The sequence below is a fragment of the Cydia fagiglandana genome, chromosome 9 (genome assembly GCF_963556715.1).
Source record: "Cydia fagiglandana chromosome 9, ilCydFagi1.1, whole genome shotgun sequence".
NCBI classification, from domain to species: domain Eukaryota; kingdom Metazoa; phylum Arthropoda; class Insecta; order Lepidoptera; family Tortricidae; genus Cydia; species Cydia fagiglandana.
The window spans coordinates 5,599,291-5,619,311 of NC_085940.1; the positions used below are offsets into that span (position 1 = coordinate 5,599,291).

Genomic DNA, 20,021 nt, shown 5'->3' on the forward strand with positions numbered 1-20,021 from the left:
CGTACGCCAAGTATAGTTTATTGTCTCTTGTGGTATTATATTATTTCTGACAAGCGGATATATAATATCGTGAATGAGAGCCTCAAGCAATTTCGATATACAGCATTGAATTGATATCGGTCGATAATTATTGACCTGGGCTTTGGACCCAGATTTATGTATGGGAGTGACGAGAGATAATTTCCAATATTCGGGGTAAGTTCCCTCTCGGAGACATTTATTAAATAGTATTTTAAGTGGGGTTACTATTGCTGGTGAACTATGTTTTAAGAATTGAGGGCTGATTCTATCCGGGCCAGGCCCTTTATTAGTGTCCAGATGGCGGATCTTGTGTTTGATATCTGAGTCACTTATAAATATGTCAGGAATAATATTAGCCGAATCTGAGCATGGTAAGTTGTCCAAGTCGCGTACATTGCAACTGCTTTTGGGCTCAAATACGGAACTAAAGAATTTTGAAAAGAGCTCGCTTACGTCCTTAGGGGTATTCGCCGAACTGTTTTCAAGGAACTTAGTTTGGGGGTAGTTCGACTTTGTATTTTTTAACGAAGATATATAAGCCCAAAATGATTTTATATTTGTCCTCATTGCATTTTCAGTGTTTTCTGTGTACTTGCGAAAACAGTTTGTTATAAGCGATTTACATCGTGAACGTAGCAGCGAAAATTCACAATAATCCCTAAGGGACTTATATGTTTTCCATTTTAGCCATACCTTTTCTTTTCTTTTTAGGGTTTTTATAAGAGCATGAGAGAACCATTTAGGGTTAGCTTTATAAAAATTATATTTTGGGGTTTCAATTGATGGCAATGGGGCAAAGGGCTGTATAATAATATTGAATTGGAATGGGGGGTGGTGCCTGTCAACATTACTTAAGATTGTACCAGGAAGGGAAAGCTTACAGTCTATATTTGAGAGTAGCAAATCTAATGTTTTCATGTTTTGATTAGTAAGTGAGTTATATTGGTGCAAGTCTAGTAGATTGATAGTATCAAGTAAGTATTGGCAGGCCTCACTAGTAGTAGGATTGGTTTGAGCGATCAGTTGACCTTGATCCACAGCCCATGTGAGTTCAGGTAAGTTGTAGTCTCCCACAACACATATTTTGCAATTTGGAATTAAGTCTTGTATTTTTTCGATTGATTTAAGGTGGTTGTTGTAGGTATCTTTACTCGAGGCTGGCGGGATATAAACGACGGAAATAACGAGGTTATGGTTAGGGGTATGTAAGACCAGAAAGAGGTCCTCAACACCTGTAGATTCCCATTCCATATAACGAGTATCTTGTAAGGGTTTTCTAACTCCAATGTTGTAGAACTTTCTAACTCCATGTTAAAGATAATGTTATGGTACGATCGATAATATGATAATGGATATTGAACAGTAAAGGTACATCCTAGGTAGAGTTTGCGTAAAAATACTTTGTTTTGTTCCACCCGATATATTATGGTTGTTTAATAGATTTTGAGCTACCTACGTAGGGATCATAAGTGGCTCAAAATGTTTCGTGTAATATAAAATAACACACGGCCGCTGCGTCGCCAGTTCTCTTCTTTTAAACTTGGCTTGACGCACTGCTGCGTGTCTAGATATGGAACGGAACAAAATATTTAAGTAGTCTGTTATTTTCGGGGCCTGAATAGTTGAGACGTGTCATTTAGCTGAAGTTGATGGTGAAAACTTCAAGTGTATTACTTGTGAGTACCTAAAAACTCTAAACTATTAAAACAAATATGGTACGGTACTTTTGTAAGTTACAAAATGTTATATTTAGGTCGCGTAACTCCTTAGTAACGTCATCATAACGTTTTTGTAACAGTAGGCCGATCGATACTCATTTTCATTAAATTATTTATTTCCGTTTTGTCCTCGAGATATTTGGCATCAAAATTGAACAATTTAAAGCTTAAAACTGGTTTTCTGGCCATAACTTTTGTGTTAATTAGTTTAAAATTAAAACCCTTTACCTGTTTTTCGAGACGTCAAAGACAAACCCAAATAAGTAGATTTCATTCATGTAAGATGCACTGCAATCTAGATACGAAAAAAGTGTTTATTTTAGACAATGTTTAAAAAATTCATAAAAAATAAATATTAATTTCTTTCAAAATCCGGTAGACAAAACGGGAGATAAGAGATTGAAGAACCGATAGCCGTTTGTCTTATAATTCTATCTGTAGAGCAAAAAAAGCAGATACGATTCAAAACTTGTAAAAAATCGATGAAAAACCCGATAACTGACACTGTTTGTCACCAATGTAATATCAAGTTCATAGGCAGTTAATATTTCTTGCAGAGCTGAAACTATGGACGCTGCTGCTTCATCCGTGGCGCAAGTAAAACGCATTCAAGCCGCCTTCCAGGTGCTTGCATTATTGCAGATGACAGCCATATATTATCCGAAGCAGGCGATAGTGCAAGGTCAGTGAATAGGAACGTTGAGAAAATAGACTATTAAAAGTCTAGGTAAATGTTCAGCATGCTACTCGCCAAAAGATGACATCATGCTTTCACATCAGGCGGTTTAGCTTGTGTTGAGTTCTTGCGCGCAACTCCATACATATAATAGAAAATTAATCATTTTCTATTATAAATTACAATTAATCCCACGGTGTTATAGTTATATCATATCATTCATGCAGTCTTGTGTGGTATAATAAACTTTTAAAAGTTAAGTTTACACTTTTCATAATTATTGAATTTATTAAAAGACAATTCTGTTATAATCACGAAAAATTATACATTTTATTACTTATATTATCACAAATTTCATAAGCAAAACAGAGGAAGAATTATTAGGTGGCAGGATTATAGCCGTTTCTTCGTATTGTCTTGTAAATCAATATTATCTTACTTTGTCAACACAGGTGGATTTTACTGAATACATGGGGTAAGCAAATGTGTACTTTTAGCTCAATTGACGTCAAGTTGAAAATGTAACAAACAAAAGAAGTAGTAACAGAGTCACCCAATTAATATTTTATGCGTGAAAATATTTCTTCTATTGTTTACTTTGAAAATTACTTAGTTGCTAGTGGTAGGTAAGCAGCCGACTGTTTAAAGATGATTTTCGGATGGCAACTTTACTGTTGCGTCATTAATTTCCCGACATTAATCCCAGCAAGGGCATTTATTTGTGTGATGAACACTAATATTTGTTCCTGAATCATGGGTGTTTTCTATGTATATAAGTATGTATTTATCTATATAAGAATATGTATATCATCGCCTAGCACCCATAGTACAAGCTTTGCTTAGTTTGGGGCTAGGTTGATCTGTGTAAGATGTCCCCAAAATTTAATTATTTATTTATTTAAATGTGACGGATTGGACGGTCAAATCGCGTCAGCAATGCGGCTAAAAATATCACTCACCTTATCAAGAGGCAGTAATGCTGGATCAGTTTCTTTACTGTTGCAGTATTTCCATGAAAGTAACGTCAGAAATTAGTGTCTTGATAAAAAATAAGTTCAATGAAAAAACTAAAACCCGACTACTGCAAATTGCGCTCTAAAAAGTATGAAACAAGATAGAATTCTTATCTAAAAATTATCGAACAAGGAATATTATAAATGTTACCATTTTTTTAATAAAAAAATACAACGTAAGATAATTTACTATTTTTTTTATATATATATTTACAGAGGTTCAGAGGATCGCCGTGGTCACGTATGCCACGATTATAAAATTTAAGGTAAAGTGGCATACGACCACGGCTATCCTCTGAACCTCTGTAAATATATACAGGGCGTCCCACGGCGATGCCACATGGAGGGAAAGTACCTTAAATATCATAGATAGCATATTTTGCTGAAAGAAGACTTCATTTTATTTTTAAAACTTAGTTAAATTGCATTCATACTTTTTTAATTTTCTTTATTAAAAAATGTATGGAAAAAATTTATTGCGTCATTGGAGGAAAAGTACGTTAATTATTGTAAATGAACATCTTACTGAAAGAAGACATTATTTCGATTTAAAAAAACAAGTTGAATTGCATTTTAAATAATTTCATGGTTAAACCGGGAATCGAACCCGCTACACGAGAAAAAAAAAATACCTTGTACCAAAAAAATAATTCTCACATTGAAGCCTTTCGATCGGTATGACAAAGCTACAAGGTATTTTTTTTTCTCGTGTAGCGGGTTCGATTCCCGGTTTAACCATGAAATTATTTAAAATGCAATTCAACTTGTTTTTTTAAATCGAAATAATGTCTTCTTTCAGTCAGATGTTCATTTACAATAATTAAGCTACTTTTCCTCCAATGACGCGATCATTTTTATCCATACATTTTTTAATAAAGAAAATTAAAAAAGTATGAATGCAATTTAACTAAGTTTTAAAAATAAAATGAAGTCTTCTTTCAGCAAAATATGCTATCTATGATATTTAAGGTACTTTCCCTCCATGTGGCATCGCCGTGGGACGCCCTGTATATAAAAAAATAGTAAATTATTTTACGTTGTATTTTGATGATGATGATCAGAACAGAACTCTTCAACGACGCATAGTTCACGGTTGGCGATTTGTCCTCGTCGTTATGTTTGTTAAGCAAGTTAAGTTTTTAAGTCACATTTTTGTCAAGCAAGAGTTCTGATGATGGGATCCATGAGGAATCAAGGAAACTCCTCAAATCTTAAAGGCATGCGTATAGAGATTTTTGTATTTACATCAGAAAATCATGCATTTTCATTAAAAACTGTTGCAGTTGATGAAGTGGAGCTGCTGATGATGACCAGAACAGAACTCTTCAATGACGCATGGTACACGTTTGGTGATTACGAATTTCGATTTTGACTTGGACTGGGACCCGGACTCGGACTCATACCCGGATCCGGTTCGGACCCGGATCCGGTTCGGACCCGGACCTGGACTCGGATCCGGATTCGGACCCGGACTCGGAACCGGACTCGGATCCGGACTCGGATTCGGACTCGGACCCGGTCTCGGACCCGGACACGAACCCGGACTCGGACCCGGACTCGGACCCGGACCTTGACCCAGAAAACCACTATGATACCTTAACTAAATAAACAACTATGATTACCTACCATAAAATTAATGTAGGTATAAAGTACGATGATGCCAATCTTACTAGCCCCTCCCGCTTAAACCCCCCCCCCCCCCCCCGTACACCGCACGGCATGCGCCATTAAGTGGGTTAGGTTAGGTTTGAACTGCGATCCTCACAGAACCGAACAAGGATTAGGTTAGGTTAGAACTGCGAGCCTTACATAAACGAAATGCTACTAGAAAAGTGGGTTTGATTAGGTTCGAACTGCGATCCGCACAGAACCGAACTGCTATCTGAGGAGTGGGTTAGGTTAGGCTAGAACTACGACCCTCATGGCTCCTCTTCACGATGGGCCAACGCCGGCCACTCCAAGGGACGCATTTATGCGTTAGAGGGAGCAAGTGATATTGCTATCTCATTCTACCGCATGGCTGCGTCCCTTGGAGTGGCCGGCGTTGGCCCATCCTGTAGAGGAGCTATTATACAGAAGCGAAATGCTAGTAGAAAAGTGGGTGGTTTTACCTCCTTTTCTACATAGTGTACCATCTACAATAATCTTTCATCGGCCCCCATGGAAGTCGGTTTTTTTTTCTTAAAAATTATTATATCCAGATATCTAATTATGACATAAGGTCAACATACTCTCTCTTCTTTAAATTATGCTAGTTAAATTTGCCTATTTATTTTACAGATGGTGATCCTTATAGTTTCATAGTAGTAGGTGGTGGAACCGCTGGCTGCGTGCTTGCTAATCGATTATCTGAAGACAGCCGCTTTAACGTCCTGCTCATTGAGGCTGGTGGGGACCCGCCTCTCGAGTCAAAGGTACCTATGTATATCTCTCTTTTGGCTCCTCTACACGATGGGCCAACGCCGGCTACTCCAAGGGACGCATTTATGCGTTAGAGGGAGCCAGTGATATTGCTATCTCATTCTACCGCATGGCTGCGTCCCTTGGAGTGGCCGGCGTTGGCCCATCGTGTAGAGGAGCCATTTCTCTGTCCGTTCTAATGCCTCTTCAACGATGCTAACCCTAGCTCCTCCTTCGACGCTTATCATGAATAGTGGCACAACTCAAAATGAAATGCTATTGCATTTAATATTCTATCTTTTACTGGTAAGATTTAAAATCGACCGGCATTTCATTTTGTTTTATGCCACTATTCATGATAAGCATCGCCTATGTGCTGTTGACAGGGATGGTATTATAATTTCACTTCATGCCGTGACGTCTACTTATATGCTGAATGTTGGCATTTTTCTTCCTATCTTTGGCATAGTTGAACAGCTTATCGGCATTTTCTATTCCATTGTATCAACAATTATTATTGTTTATCGTGGAAGAACAATAAGGTAAACAGTCTCCAAAAAATTCTGGAGAAATCTTGAATTATTTTTCTTATTGAAGAATCGAGTCATGTTTTTTTTTTTTTTTTATTATGAATGGGCTTACTCATGGCCACAGACCATACCATCCATCCATCATGGCCATATTACTCATGGGTTTTAGGTACATTGGTCATATCTACTACAAGTCATTTGCAATAATAGATTACACAGCGAAGGTCACGAAAATATCTGAAACGGTCTTATTTTGTAGTGCAATACCGTAAAATGGGGTGAGTAGGGTCAAAACTGAAATTCTAACCTAAATAACATTTTATTAACAAGCTTTTATTAGGTCGACCTGTATGTAACTAACTATGTAATGGAATCTAAGTTAGCTAATTTAACCATCTTCCAAGGATCGTAGCGTCATGAAAATTGGCAGCTGTATGTAGTTTTGATGACATTACAATAATATGGTACTGTCGAACTGATCTGATGATGGAGACAGGAGGTGGCCATGAACTTTCGACCTGTATGTAACTAACTATGTAATGGAATCTAAGGTAGCTAATTTAACCATCTTCCAAGGATCGTAGCGTCATGAAAATTGGCAGCTTTATGTAGTTCTGGTGACAATACAATAATATGGTACTGTCGAACTGATCTGATGATGGAGACAGGAGGTGGCCATAGGAACTCTGTGATGAAACAACGCAACCTAATTGTGTTAGGGGTTTTTAGAATTGTCTCGATGAGTATTAGTTGTCTGTCGTAAGAAAAGTACAGTCAGCGATAAAAGCTTGTACCAAAAATGAAATTTTTGCCAAAAACTTATTTTTACATATGAAAACTGAATGGTGTATATAATAAGTGTTCCGGACGTTTGTATTTTAGTTTTTATTTTATTTTGGGTAGTTCCATTTCATAACTTTGACGATAAAGAGGAAAACCCACCTCACCCTGTAGTGCCTCGTATTTGGGGTGAAAGGGGTTTTCATACAAAGGTGATTTAGGAAGATTGTTGGATCGATTTTTTTTTAATTATGCGTATTACTATAGCTCCATTTAAATTGGAATACATTATTTTTGTAGCAGTAGCCTTAAAATCTCTTCTCACCCCCCTTTCAAACCTTCTCTCCCCATTCATACCTCTCCCCGCGAAACCTACTCACCCCGTTTTACGGTAGGTAAAATCTCGTTGCAGGTGAATGTTCATGATAGCAATAATAAAATTACCTTTTTTTCCAGCTTCCAGGTTTGATGGGTTACATTCAAGGAACACCACAAGACTGGAACTACACCGAGCAATATGACAAAAACAGGGACATTTACCAAAACAACCATGTTTTGCCATTGACACAAGGGAAAATGCTCGGTGGGGGAAGCAGTGCTAACTTTATGTACTATGTTAGAGGAAATCCTCATGATTACAACTTATGGGCACGTGCTGTTGGAGATCCATCCTGGGACTATGAACATGTCCTACCGTACTTCAAAAAAAGCGAACGTATGGATGATCCTGGTATCCTTAATTCAAAATACAGAAAATATCATGGCACGAGCGGCTACCTACATGTAACAAAGCAACCTCATCAAGAAGCTACTGAATATCTTAATATGTTTCATGAATTAGGGTACAAAATACTTCTAGATGTAAATGGTAATGAGCAGTTAGGTTATGGTGAAGCTTCATTGACTATCGCTGAAGGAGTACGGCAGAGCACGGCCTATAGTTTCCTCAGACCAGTTAAAGACCGCCAAAATCTACACGTTCTCAAGCATACACTAGTTACTAAAATACTTTTCGACAAATTTAAAAATGCTATCGGTGTAGAAGCTTTAGCAGAAGACGGCAAGTTGATAAAAATAATCGCGGATAAGGAGGTAATAGTAACTGCTGGTGGATTTAACTCTCCAAAATTGCTCATGCTTTCGGGAATAGGTCGTAAGGAGCACTTGGAATCTTTGGGTATAAATGTAATCTCTGATCTGCCGGTCGGACAAAATTTACAGGACCATCCGACTGCTTTGGTAGCGTACAAGTTTAAAAAGTCAAGTGCTCCATCACAGCCTCAAAATAACGGTTTGTTTCCCGCTGTTTCTATGGCAGGATACGTGGCATTGAATAAATCGCAAATGTATCCAGACTACCAGTCCATTTGTTTTCACATTCCAAATGATTCATCTGCAGCATTAACCTTATGTTCTTTTAATTTTGCACTTGATTATAACACATGTCAAGCTATTTATGAAGCCGGTAAAGGCAGGGAGATATTTTTTTGTGTACAAAATCTATTAAACCCTAAATCACGTGGGAAAATTGAGCTCGCAAGCGCAGATCCTAAAGATCAGCCTTTAATTTTCTTAAGAACGTATTCAGAAGAAGAAGACTTGGAAAATTTGGCGAAGGCTTTTGAAAAATTGGACGAGATTAGAAGTTCGAAGTATTTTAAAACTGTTGCTGGCGAAATTGTTGATCATAAGTTACCGCGGTGTAAGGGGATGGTATTTGGGACGAGAGAGTATTGGCGATGCCATGTGTTGAGCACGAGGATGGTGATGTATCATTTCTCCGGCGCATGCGGCATGGGTCGGGTGGTTGACCCGAGGCTGCGCGTGTACGGCGTTAAGCGCCTGCGCGTCGCTGACAGTTCTACCATTCACAGCATCCCCAGTGGCAATATTAACGCTCCTGTCATTATGATTGCCGAAAAGGCAGCGGACATTATCAAAGAAGATAATAATGTGTGACATATAAAAGTAATGTATGTGTCGGCGGCCGATAGTAAGATCAGGCAGATCGTAATGTTCCTGTGTAATGTTTTGACGATAGTCACATTAAACCAATATATAGGTAGGATAGGTTCGTTAGGTTACTTCAGATGCCCGGAGGGCAAACTGCCCAGAAATAGGAGCCCCGCGTAGCTGGGCTCCGTCTACTCAGGGAACGAGTCATAGATTTTCACGTTTCACGATTTCACGATATGCCGCCGACATATGCGTTATAAGAACGATTTTACGCCTTGATTACAATGTATTCTTAAAATTACTAAGCTATTAAATTACTTCGCTCCATTTGTACATTTCATTTAGAAGCATAAATATTGATAATGCAACAAGACAAGTGCCAACAAAGTTCTCTTGAAATTAAGACTTTGTTATGTTGTAACCATGTTGTTTATATGGTAAATTCTTAAATTAAAGTGAATTTGGTTGTTTTCAGTATCAGTATTGATAGTTCAGAAATCTAAGGTTTAAGCTAAATAATTTTACCGTTGTTTGGTTAACTGAATTATATTTTCCTGTAATTGAACTACTTTTAAGCTTGCAGGACTTACTTTCAGATACACAGTGACTGAAACTACATAGAACAATGCGACAGACACCGAAACATATTGTCTGTATTAATATCAATAGATAATAAACCGTTTCTATTCTACGCCGTTTTTTTAATCAAAACAACCCGTTTCAATTGTTTGTCGCTTCTTTGTTTTCTAAAACAATTATAATTGTGAGTAACATAATATCATAATACTCGTGTATTTCACAATACCTAGAAAATATTTTGTTTATCTACCGTTAGAAACGTTACGTTAGTGCATTATTTAATAAGAGATCTGTGAGTGAACATGTTTCGTATTCACCAGGTGGTACTTGGGTAATTCGGGTGATCGTCGGATACAGATTGAAAGGTAATTTTCCAATTAAACTACAATAATTATACTTGTATCTAAAGATTACGCAGGACATTGTTTTACAAGCTTTTCTATTTTATATGTCCGGTTAGTACCTATGTTAATCTGGATCAAATTTTGGAAGCTATATTTTTTCATACGTATGTAGATCGGATAACAATACAATTATGCAATATTATGATCACATGGAGCCGATCTGACGATGGGCCAGGAGGTAGCCAGGGGAACTCTGTGATAAAATAACGTAATCGTGTTTGAGGTTCTTAGAATTGTCTCAATTGTGCCAATAATGAAATATTTTACCAAAAACTTATTTTTATTAGTATTACATAAATGTACCATATTGTATCTGTGGATCTTGCTGACTTTGCTTTTATAAGTACGACTTTAATAATATATAAGTATAATTATGAGTTATCTGTCAGCAACCATACATAACTATAACAAGAAAAAGTCATAGTGAAACTACAGAAATAACTTTTAGAGAATGTTTTAGATTATTATTATTTAAAAAATAATTATAATTATTTATTTTCAGATAATTACAGTCCATAGTTGTTAGTACTAACTTACAAGCTATGTTATGTTATGTTATGTTATGTTACGTTTAGATACTTAAATCGTTCTTAATCTTTGTAAATTTTGTTGTCCAATGGTGTATTCGTGCCCTGTAATCCAAGTATTTTAAAGTACATTTTTAAAGTTTTTTTGTTTCATATACGTTTATAAATTCAATTCGATTGCCTTATCTGTTTTAGGTTCTTGATTAGACATATTAAACATATTTTCTTTACGGAGTGACTGAACCGCTTCTTTAATTAGTGGTACCGATTTGCATTTATCTTCAGTTAAATCATGGACGTTGCATTAGCTTTGACGAGAATAAGAAGAATTCAAGCTGCCTTCTATATGCTTGTCGGCTTACGACTTACCGCTGTAAATTTTCCCGAATCAGCGACCGTCTCAGGTAATTGCTTGCTGTCCTTTTATAAAGGCAGATTTTTGTTAGATTTGGATACTCGAACATTTTAGTTAAAAGAAATTCTCTTTCTGATCTGAATGAATACGAAATCCCAATGTCTCTCAAAATAATTTACTTATAAATTTTTCCATTGAGTTACAAAATGCTTCAAATTTTTGTAACCCAGGGGAGGGTTTTTGTTATGCAGTTAAATTGCGCTGATATTTCAGAAGTACAATATAAGAAACTTTATCTATCTACCAAATTTTATCGAAATCTGGCGAAGAAAACGCCAAATGATGACGATGATGATGATGATGAAAATTTTCCATTGAGTTACAAAATGCTTCAAATTTTTGTAACCCAGAGGAGGGTTTTTGTTATGCAGTTAAATTGCGCTGATATTGCAGAAGTACATATCCTGGGTTCGAATCCCGGTAAGGCATTTATTTGAGTGATGAACACAAATATTCCTAAGTCATGGATGTTTTCTATGTATATAAGTATGTATATCTTCGCCTAGCACCCATAGTACATTAAGCTTTGCTTGGTTTGGGTTAAGGTTGATCTGTGAAAGATGTCCCCTAATATTTATTTATTTTATTTTTATTTTTAAATATTTTTTTAACCTTAGATGCCCTTTGAAACATCAATTTCTCCTTGCTTGTTTAGTATCAGCGCTATACCTATTTTCAATATTTACAGACCGCGACCGCTTTACTTTTATAATAGTTGGAGGAGGGACTGCAGGTTGCGTTCTTGCTAATCGACTGTCAGAGTGGAGCCGGTTCAACGTACTGCTCATCGAAGCTGGTGGTGACCCACCTTATGAGTCCATGGTAAGGAAACATAACATGTAATTTTATATATTATTCATATTCCATTAAACTAATGTCATTTTAATAATTAAAATATTTTTACAGATTCCAGGATTAGTCGGCTACCTTCCAAAAACGCCAAACGACTGGAACTTTACAAACCAATACGAGAAAAAACTAGAGATATACCGAAACGATTCAGAACTCTACAACTACGTAACGGAACTAGAACCGAGGTTGTCACTGACACAAGGCAAAATGTTGGGTGGGTCCAGTGGCAACAATTTCATGATTTATACTAGAGGACATCCTCACGATTACAACTCTTGGGCAGAAAAAATCAGGGATTCGTCCTGGGATTACGAACATGTATTACCGTACTTCAAGAAGAGTGAACATTTAAGTGATTCTGGGATTCTTGAATCTAAATACGGGGAATTCCACGGAACTAAAGGCTATTTACATATCACCAGAGCCAAGGATCCTATAATCAAAGATTATGTTTCTATGTTTCACGAATTGGGACATAAAAATCGCATTGACTTCAATAGCCATGAAACTCTAGGATTTGGTGAAGCTACTTTTGCAATTTACAAAGGAGTTCGACAGAGTACAGCTTATAGTTTCCTCAAGCCAATTAAACATCGACATAATTTGCGCGTGCTTAAGAATACATTGGTTACCAGAATCCTATTTGATAAATATAGTAATGCTATAGGAGTTGAAGCTTTGACTATAGACAGAGAATTAATCAAGATAATGGCAGATAAGGAAGTAATAATAACTGCTGGGGCATTTAACACACCCAAGTTACTCCTGCTCTCTGGCATTGGTCCCAAAGTAGACTTAATAAATTTAGGTATAGAATTAGTTTCTGATGTACCAGTTGGACAACATTTTAAAGAACATCCACCAGTTTTAGTTGCATACAAAATGAAATGGTCCACTGACGTAAAACCAACAAATTACGCAAAATATCCATTTCCTACTATAATAGGTTTCATAGCACTTAACAATACCCATAATTATCCAGACACTCAGTCTATATGTTACATCATTGCTAATAATCCGGATGCTGCGTTATCATTATGCTCTTTTAATTTTGGCCTTAGTAAAGATACATGCCAAGCCCTTTACGAAGCTAGTAAAGGGAGAGAGATATTATTATGTATACAAATTCTGCTGCATCCCAAATCAAGTGGCACTATTAAGCTCCGAAGTACAAATCCTGAAGATGATCCTTTAATCTATCTAAGAACTTACACAGAGAAGCGAGATGTAGAAATGATGGTTGACGCTTGTAGAGAGTTGGATAAAATCAGGGCTTCAAGATTTTATAAGAGTGTTTATGGCGAGGAGCTTCATCTTAAAGAACCTAAATGTGAAGGGTTGAGATATGGGACTAGGGGATACTGGCGTTGTCGGATCTTAAGCACAAGATGGTCGATGTGGCACTACAGCAGCTCATGCGCCATGGGCCGTGTCCTGGATTCCAATCTGCGTGTGGTTGGAGTGCAAAAGTTGCGCGTGGCGGACAGCTCCGCTATGCCCAGCATTCCTCGTTCAAACATTATGGCACCCGTCATTATGATCGCGGAGAAGGCTGCTGACATAATTAAGGCAGATCATTATAGTCATTAAAATCAAAATTAGTATATTAGTTTTCTATTTAATAACATAACAATGCCATAAAAATATGTAGGTACCTATACTATAATTAATAAAATAAAAACAAATTTGATTATTATTCTCTGAATTGCATTGTATTTTCTCATCGTAACTATTTCATCTATTTTAACACTTATAATATAATATCTCTAGCTTTTTGTGTGAAGTTTATAAAGCAGTCAAAATACCTAGTGCGTTCTCAGTCAAAACGAATAGGTATATGGGAATAGGTACACAGGTATTTATACACTCTCTTATACTTACTGCTATGCTATTTTTTCCTTCCTTTAAAGCCCACTTGCACCATCCCACTAACCCGGGGTTAAGCGGTTAAATCGTTAACCCATTGTCAAATAGTACTGGTAACCAAGGTAACTCCAGGTTTAATCGGTTAACCCCGGGTTAGTGGAATGGTGCAAGTGGGCCTAGCCTGCGAAACTCGGAACCTGTCGATCAGTCGTTGAGTCGAATGTATCCACTAGTTTAGCTTTATTTTATAATATTTTGTTAATAGAAACATATTTTTACCCGACTGCATCCAGAAGGAGTACGAGCGAGCGTGGGTATGTATATGTACATCAAGACTTCGAGCAACGCTGGCTTCCGACATGTCGGAAGGGAGGAGCCCAAGCGATATCTTACCGTACAAAGCATTCTGCCATTTTTGCGGGAGGATCGTGCGCACAGTCGCACTTTTCACTCACTACATACAAAATCCAATCTGTAATGACGACACAAATAAATAGAAAATTACACACGTTAAAGACAAATCTTGCACACCTCGATCTCTTTTTGTGTACAGATGAGTCACTACACGCATCGCCATAGGTACATTTGTACCTATGCTTCGGCAGAGGGGAAATAGTACGAATGTCGTCTCCCTTCCCGGTGTTGGTCGAAGCATCTGGCAATATTGCGCTCACAGCAAAACGTGCTGACATGTGTCAGCAATATGTCAAAAGATACGTATACAGAAGACGTAGCGTGCATCCACAAACTTTTCTCGTTGTTAGGGTCATCAACGTTTGAATAAATAATTAGGTAGTAAGTACTTAACAATTTTCTTTATTCAAATTCACTGTCAGGGAGGTTGAGTAGGCTCTCTGTTAGTAGGCGCTTTTTGTTCTAGAGCGGAAAAACGAGTTATCGGCTACATGGATGCCTTAACACAGTTTCAGAATATCGGAATAATTACTGGTTCTGAAAATATTTAAGGTAACAGCTTAAAGATTTTGATAAACTGTCAACTGTAATAAATGGAATACGGTTGTCACTTGCAATAATTTAAAATGACAATAAAACTGGATATGTAGAAAGGAATAGACACAAACTACTTTCTTTTATAGAATACAAGGAAATTACAACAGGGAATACCAGGAAAAACTAAAGACTATTAATATATATTGATAGGTATAATATTCCAAATGCCTGTGACATTCATTTTTATAACTTAATTTAATAAAAATTCAAAACTAGGGGAGGCCTTAGCCCAGCAGTGGGGCACCAAAGTAAGCTAGTAAAAACACAATGATAAATAATAATTAAATTTGACAGTAAAAAAAATGAATAAATGAATGACGACATATTTATAATTATAATGTTAAATGACATGTAACGCTTGTTATCAATAAACGATCGATTGAATAGAAAGGTATCTACACATACGAGTAACAGTCATTTTCTACAGTCGCTTGTTAAAAAAGGCAAAATCTACATTTAAATTTTTGTCGCTGGCAGCCCTATTCATAGTGAAATTGGTTTTGCGCTGCTGTAAGTGAATCAGCCAAGTTGCCTTTTTGTATTCCGCTGTCGTGTGCCAAGTGTTATTTTATTTTCTAACGATCACAAAGAAGATTATCATGTCGATTGAAGTTGCAAGTTTTTGCTGAATATGATGTTTCGACCTTATTTTTTTTTATTTCAAATAATACCTAGGTATACAAAAGTTTTGGCAAATTGGAGACAGACAATTTGTCAGCAAAATGTGCGCTCTCAATTATTAATAATAACTTTATCCGTTAAGTTGAATCTAGATTTCACAGAGTGCAAAAAAAGATCAACAAAATTCGGTTTTTAATATTGGACAGCTAGCATGTGTACAGTCAAAAGTTTCAATTTATGACCCATTTTGTACCTTGTCACAGTGAGAATATTATGAAGTCTCTAGCCACTTACATATTGATTGTCACTGTGACGTAGTACGAAATGACTGTGTGATGAATTAATACTTTCGACCGTAAAGCAGGCCACTTACGAGCCTTCCAAATGGATGCCGTTACAATGGATTCATCCAAATGGACGGCATCCTAATATTAAACGTTGTACGTTTTTGACATTCACGGACCGATTTGGATTGCATTTGGACTGTTGGAAGGCTCGTCAGTGGCCACCTTAACTACTTCATCTCACGACAGCATTGTCCCTGGACCTTTCCACTTGACCGTCCGACGATAGCATAGTATCCGAAAAAAATATGCTCTTAACCGTCCGCAAACTTACTATCCAAAGGGGTGGAAGAAAGAATTGATTTCAGAGCCATCTAACGGAATATTTCGGCATTATTTACTAATTATCTTGATGCGACAACGTAGCCCAACTAAATAGTTAGCTCTAATACATTTAGATGGCAGTGTAGTTATAATTTTTGTAGAAAGTTGTGAATGCGCTGCGCGGGGCGTGCGTCGCTAAAAAAACCCGGACGGTTGACAGGAAAACAGTCTCGCGGGCCGGACGGTTGAGTGGTTAGAAAATACAATCTGAACCTTATCTACTTACAAATATATCTACATCTGCAATATCTGCATATGTAGATGTTACTTTAACAATGTCTTTGAAAAGTGGATCAAGCCGGGAATTAATACATTACATCAATCAGTGGGACAAGTCCGCAGAAACAAGCCCCTGGCGGCCGGCCAAGCCTTACTTCACCCCACTTTGGCCCTAATAAACTTGGGCCAAATTTGACATGTACAACTGTCAGATTTCGCATCCACGTCAAATCAACAGCTGATTTTATTACATGTTGATTATTGTTGATCCTATCAAGTGTTGATTCAATCAACTATCAAACTGATTTAGACGGTCTCTAATACGCTAGTACATACCGTAAAACGGGGTGAGTAGGTTTCGCGGGGAGAGTTGGGTTATGAATGGGGAGAGAAGGTTTTAGGGGGGGTGAGAAGAGATTTTAAGGCTACTTCTACAAAAATAATGTATTCCAATTTAAAATGGGGCTATAGTAATACGCATAATAACAAAAATCGATCTAACAATCTTCCAAAATCACCTTTGTATGAAAAACCCTCTCACCCCAAATACGAGGCACTACGGGATGAGGTGGGTTTTCCTCTTTATCGTCAAAGTTATAAAATGGAACTAAATACCTACCCAAAATAAAATACAAACTAAAATACAAACGTCCGAACCACTTATTATATATACCATTCAGTTTTCACATGTAAAAATAAAAAATTATCGAGGTTTGAAAGTCAAATTTCACACAACTCACCCCATTTTACGGTAATAATTGAATAGCACAAAGGGAATGTAAAAATAATGCATCTTTCCTGTTTTTTTACCCCCCTTTACAATCTCCAGGCTAGCCTGCTCCTGTTAAGCTCTCTAATCCTATTACGGGATGCTATTCTCTGAAAATTGTTTTGTTACTATCCCAGGCATTGTAACACGAAAGACTTCGACGTGTAAAGACGTCGTTTTCTCCACTATTATAGTTTAAAAATCTTTTGGAAATGAATTTAAGAAAAATATCGGTATTGTTTGGTTGCTCTTTTGAAACATTAGTAACATGAAACCTCTGGTTTTCACTAACATACCTATGTAGTTATCTGCTTCATACGTATAAAATACATCATCAACATGCATTTGGGTCAAAAACTTTTTTTTAAGTGTGTGTTAGGTTATTTATGCGTCGTTACTGTGGGTAATTGGATATCCTGAGAAAAATCGATTTAAAGGCGAATTTTTTGGTTGACCCTTATATGTAGATATAAGGAAAACTGTAAAATGTACCCAAATCAGTAACTTTTATATTGTACAGGAAAGACGCTTGGAATTAATACCGCACAATATAAAGAAGAAGTAAATAAAGTATTTGCAAATGTCAATAAATGGCTAGAAATAAACAAACTGCAAGTTAACCTAAATAAAACTAAATGCATAGAATTTTACGCTCCCCAGGGAAAACCAAATCAAATTAGTATACAGTACAAGGATACAGAAATAGAATACGTTAACTCCACAAAATTCTTAGGCATAATAATAGATTCTAATTCTAATTGGCTTAACCACTCAGAACACATACTGTCAAAATTAAGTAGATTTGCCTATGCATTAAAACGACTTAGACAAATATCAACAGAAAATACAGCTCTTCTAGCTTTCCACGCCTATGTCATGTCAAATCTACGCTATGGAATTATTTTATGGGGTAATGTTGGGAATAAAGACCAAGTCTTTAGATTACAGAAAAGATGCCTCCGTGCTACATATATATGGTCTTAATCAAGCTGAGTCATGTCGTCCACTGTTTCTCGAAAATAAAATTCTAACTTTTCCAGCCCTTTACATATTTGAAATCAGTCTGTTTGTAAAAAATAACCCGAATATGTTTGAAGGTAGAAATCCAAGACCACGTCTTCAATCTAAGTATGGTTATGATATTGGATATCCTGGGTCAAATTCGGCATTTTTCTCAAAGAGTGTTATGGTTATGTGTCCAAAAATATATAATAAACTACCAATCCATCTAAAGAAGTTGATGCCTATGGAATTTAAAAGAAAACTTTTTCACTGGCTTGTAGAGAAATGTTTTTACAGCATCTCCGATTTTTTAACAGAATAACATAAAACAATATGTACACTCATTTTAAAATTCCATTATTTCGTGTAGCATAAGTTACTATATTTACATAAATGATCTCATTTAGAATTAAGTTCCCATATTGTACGCCTCACAGAGGCAGGACATGAAGACCGTTGTACCTACATTATAATAACATCTCTGTAACTCATGACCAACAATAAATATTTTGATTGATTGATTGATTGATTGATTGATTGATTGATCTATCAGAGCACGATGGTAAAATTTGTATTAATTACCTGGCCCAATTCGGCCAGTTTAAATAAATAATTCAGTTAAAGAGCGGTCCCCCGTGAGCCTTGATCAGTATGCAAATTTATTAGGAAAACAAACAGGATCTGTGGTCGGAGGCCGACAAATGTCACCGGAGACGCATATAAATATTGTCTTCGGTGCTTTGTTAATCTCTTGTCTGTGTATGAATAGGATCCAGAGCGAGTTTTTAGCAATCTTTTGCAGTTTTTCTAGAATGATCTCTTCTATTACTGGTGTACCGTTTACACACTCCGATTACACGCTTGAAGGACACAGCTAACCTAGATAAACCTAATTTAGTAGCAAGTAGGTACTTGAGCGCTAAATGCGAAGTCCCAAAAGCCATTGTCCTTTACTTTGCTTGTCTAAAACACGTGTAGTGTGGGTTACTCCTAAATCTCTAAGGACAGTAATGGGCACTGGATTCGATCCTTCACTGCAGTAATTCGGTCACTGAAACCTGGTTGGAGTACACTGCTGACGTGGAACTCAAATGTGTACATACCTATAATCATTTCAACCAAGTATAATTGAACTGAAGTTGAATTTCCGAAAAACTCAGTTGCACGCTCTTCGGCAGTCTAGTCATGATCTCTAGGCTATTACCGCTCCCAGCAAAGGACTTATTCGAACGAATATCGTAACTTAATCTGTTTTGATGTAAGGACCTAATTTATAAATGTTTGTTTAATTGTGTTATATTACATAAATTGATTCCCATTCACTACACATCTACTAAATGTCACTCTGCATACCAGAAAATATTCAACCTTGTTCACTCAAGAGCGATAAAACATGGTACTAAGTACCGCACAGTACGTATAGTAATATTAATAATGAGTATGGCTAAACAGGTTTATTGTAAACATTTTCCATTTATAACCACTTGACCGTCCGACGATAGCATAGTATCCGAAAAAAATATGCTCTTAACCGTCCGCGGGAACCTTACTATCCAAAGGGGTGGAAGAAAGATTTGATTTCAGAGCCATCTAACGGAATATTTCGGCATTATTTACTAATTCTCTTGATGCGAAAGCGTAGCCTAACTAAATAGTTAGCTCTAAAAAAATTTTGATGGCAGTGTAGTTATAATTTTTGTAGAAAGTTGTGAATGCGCTGCACGGGGCGTGCGTCGCTAAAAAGACCCGGACGGTTGACAGGAAAACAGTCTCGCGGGCCGGACGGTTGAGTAACTTGCTGCGTATCGGGACTACAGGTGTGAAAGTAATGGTTAGTGGTGCCGTCAAATATATACTATCGAAAATATTGTCGCACTTAGTATAAAAATGGCAAAAATTTGCTCACGGTAAAATCTTGAAAAATTACTCATATTTTTGTACAAGAGTCAAACGCTTGCATTTGAAAATGAAAGTGTTTCCTCTTCAAATTTCCG

General features: G+C 36.8%; 1 protein-coding gene across 1 annotated transcript; it reads left to right on the plus strand.

The window, feature by feature from the left end:
• The first annotated feature begins 2,066 nt into the window (after nt 1-2,066).
• LOC134667649 (ecdysone oxidase-like) lies at nt 2,067-13,461 on the plus strand. Its single transcript, XM_063525071.1, has 5 exons — nt 2,067-2,421; nt 5,709-5,842; nt 7,595-11,008; nt 11,708-11,841; nt 11,926-13,461. The coding sequence occupies exons 3-5, from the start codon at nt 10,897-10,899 to the stop codon at nt 13,459-13,461; spliced, it is 1,782 nt and encodes a 593-aa protein (XP_063381141.1). The 5' UTR covers nt 2,067-2,421; nt 5,709-5,842; nt 7,595-10,896.
• The last annotated feature ends 6,560 nt before the right edge of the window (nt 13,462-20,021 follow it).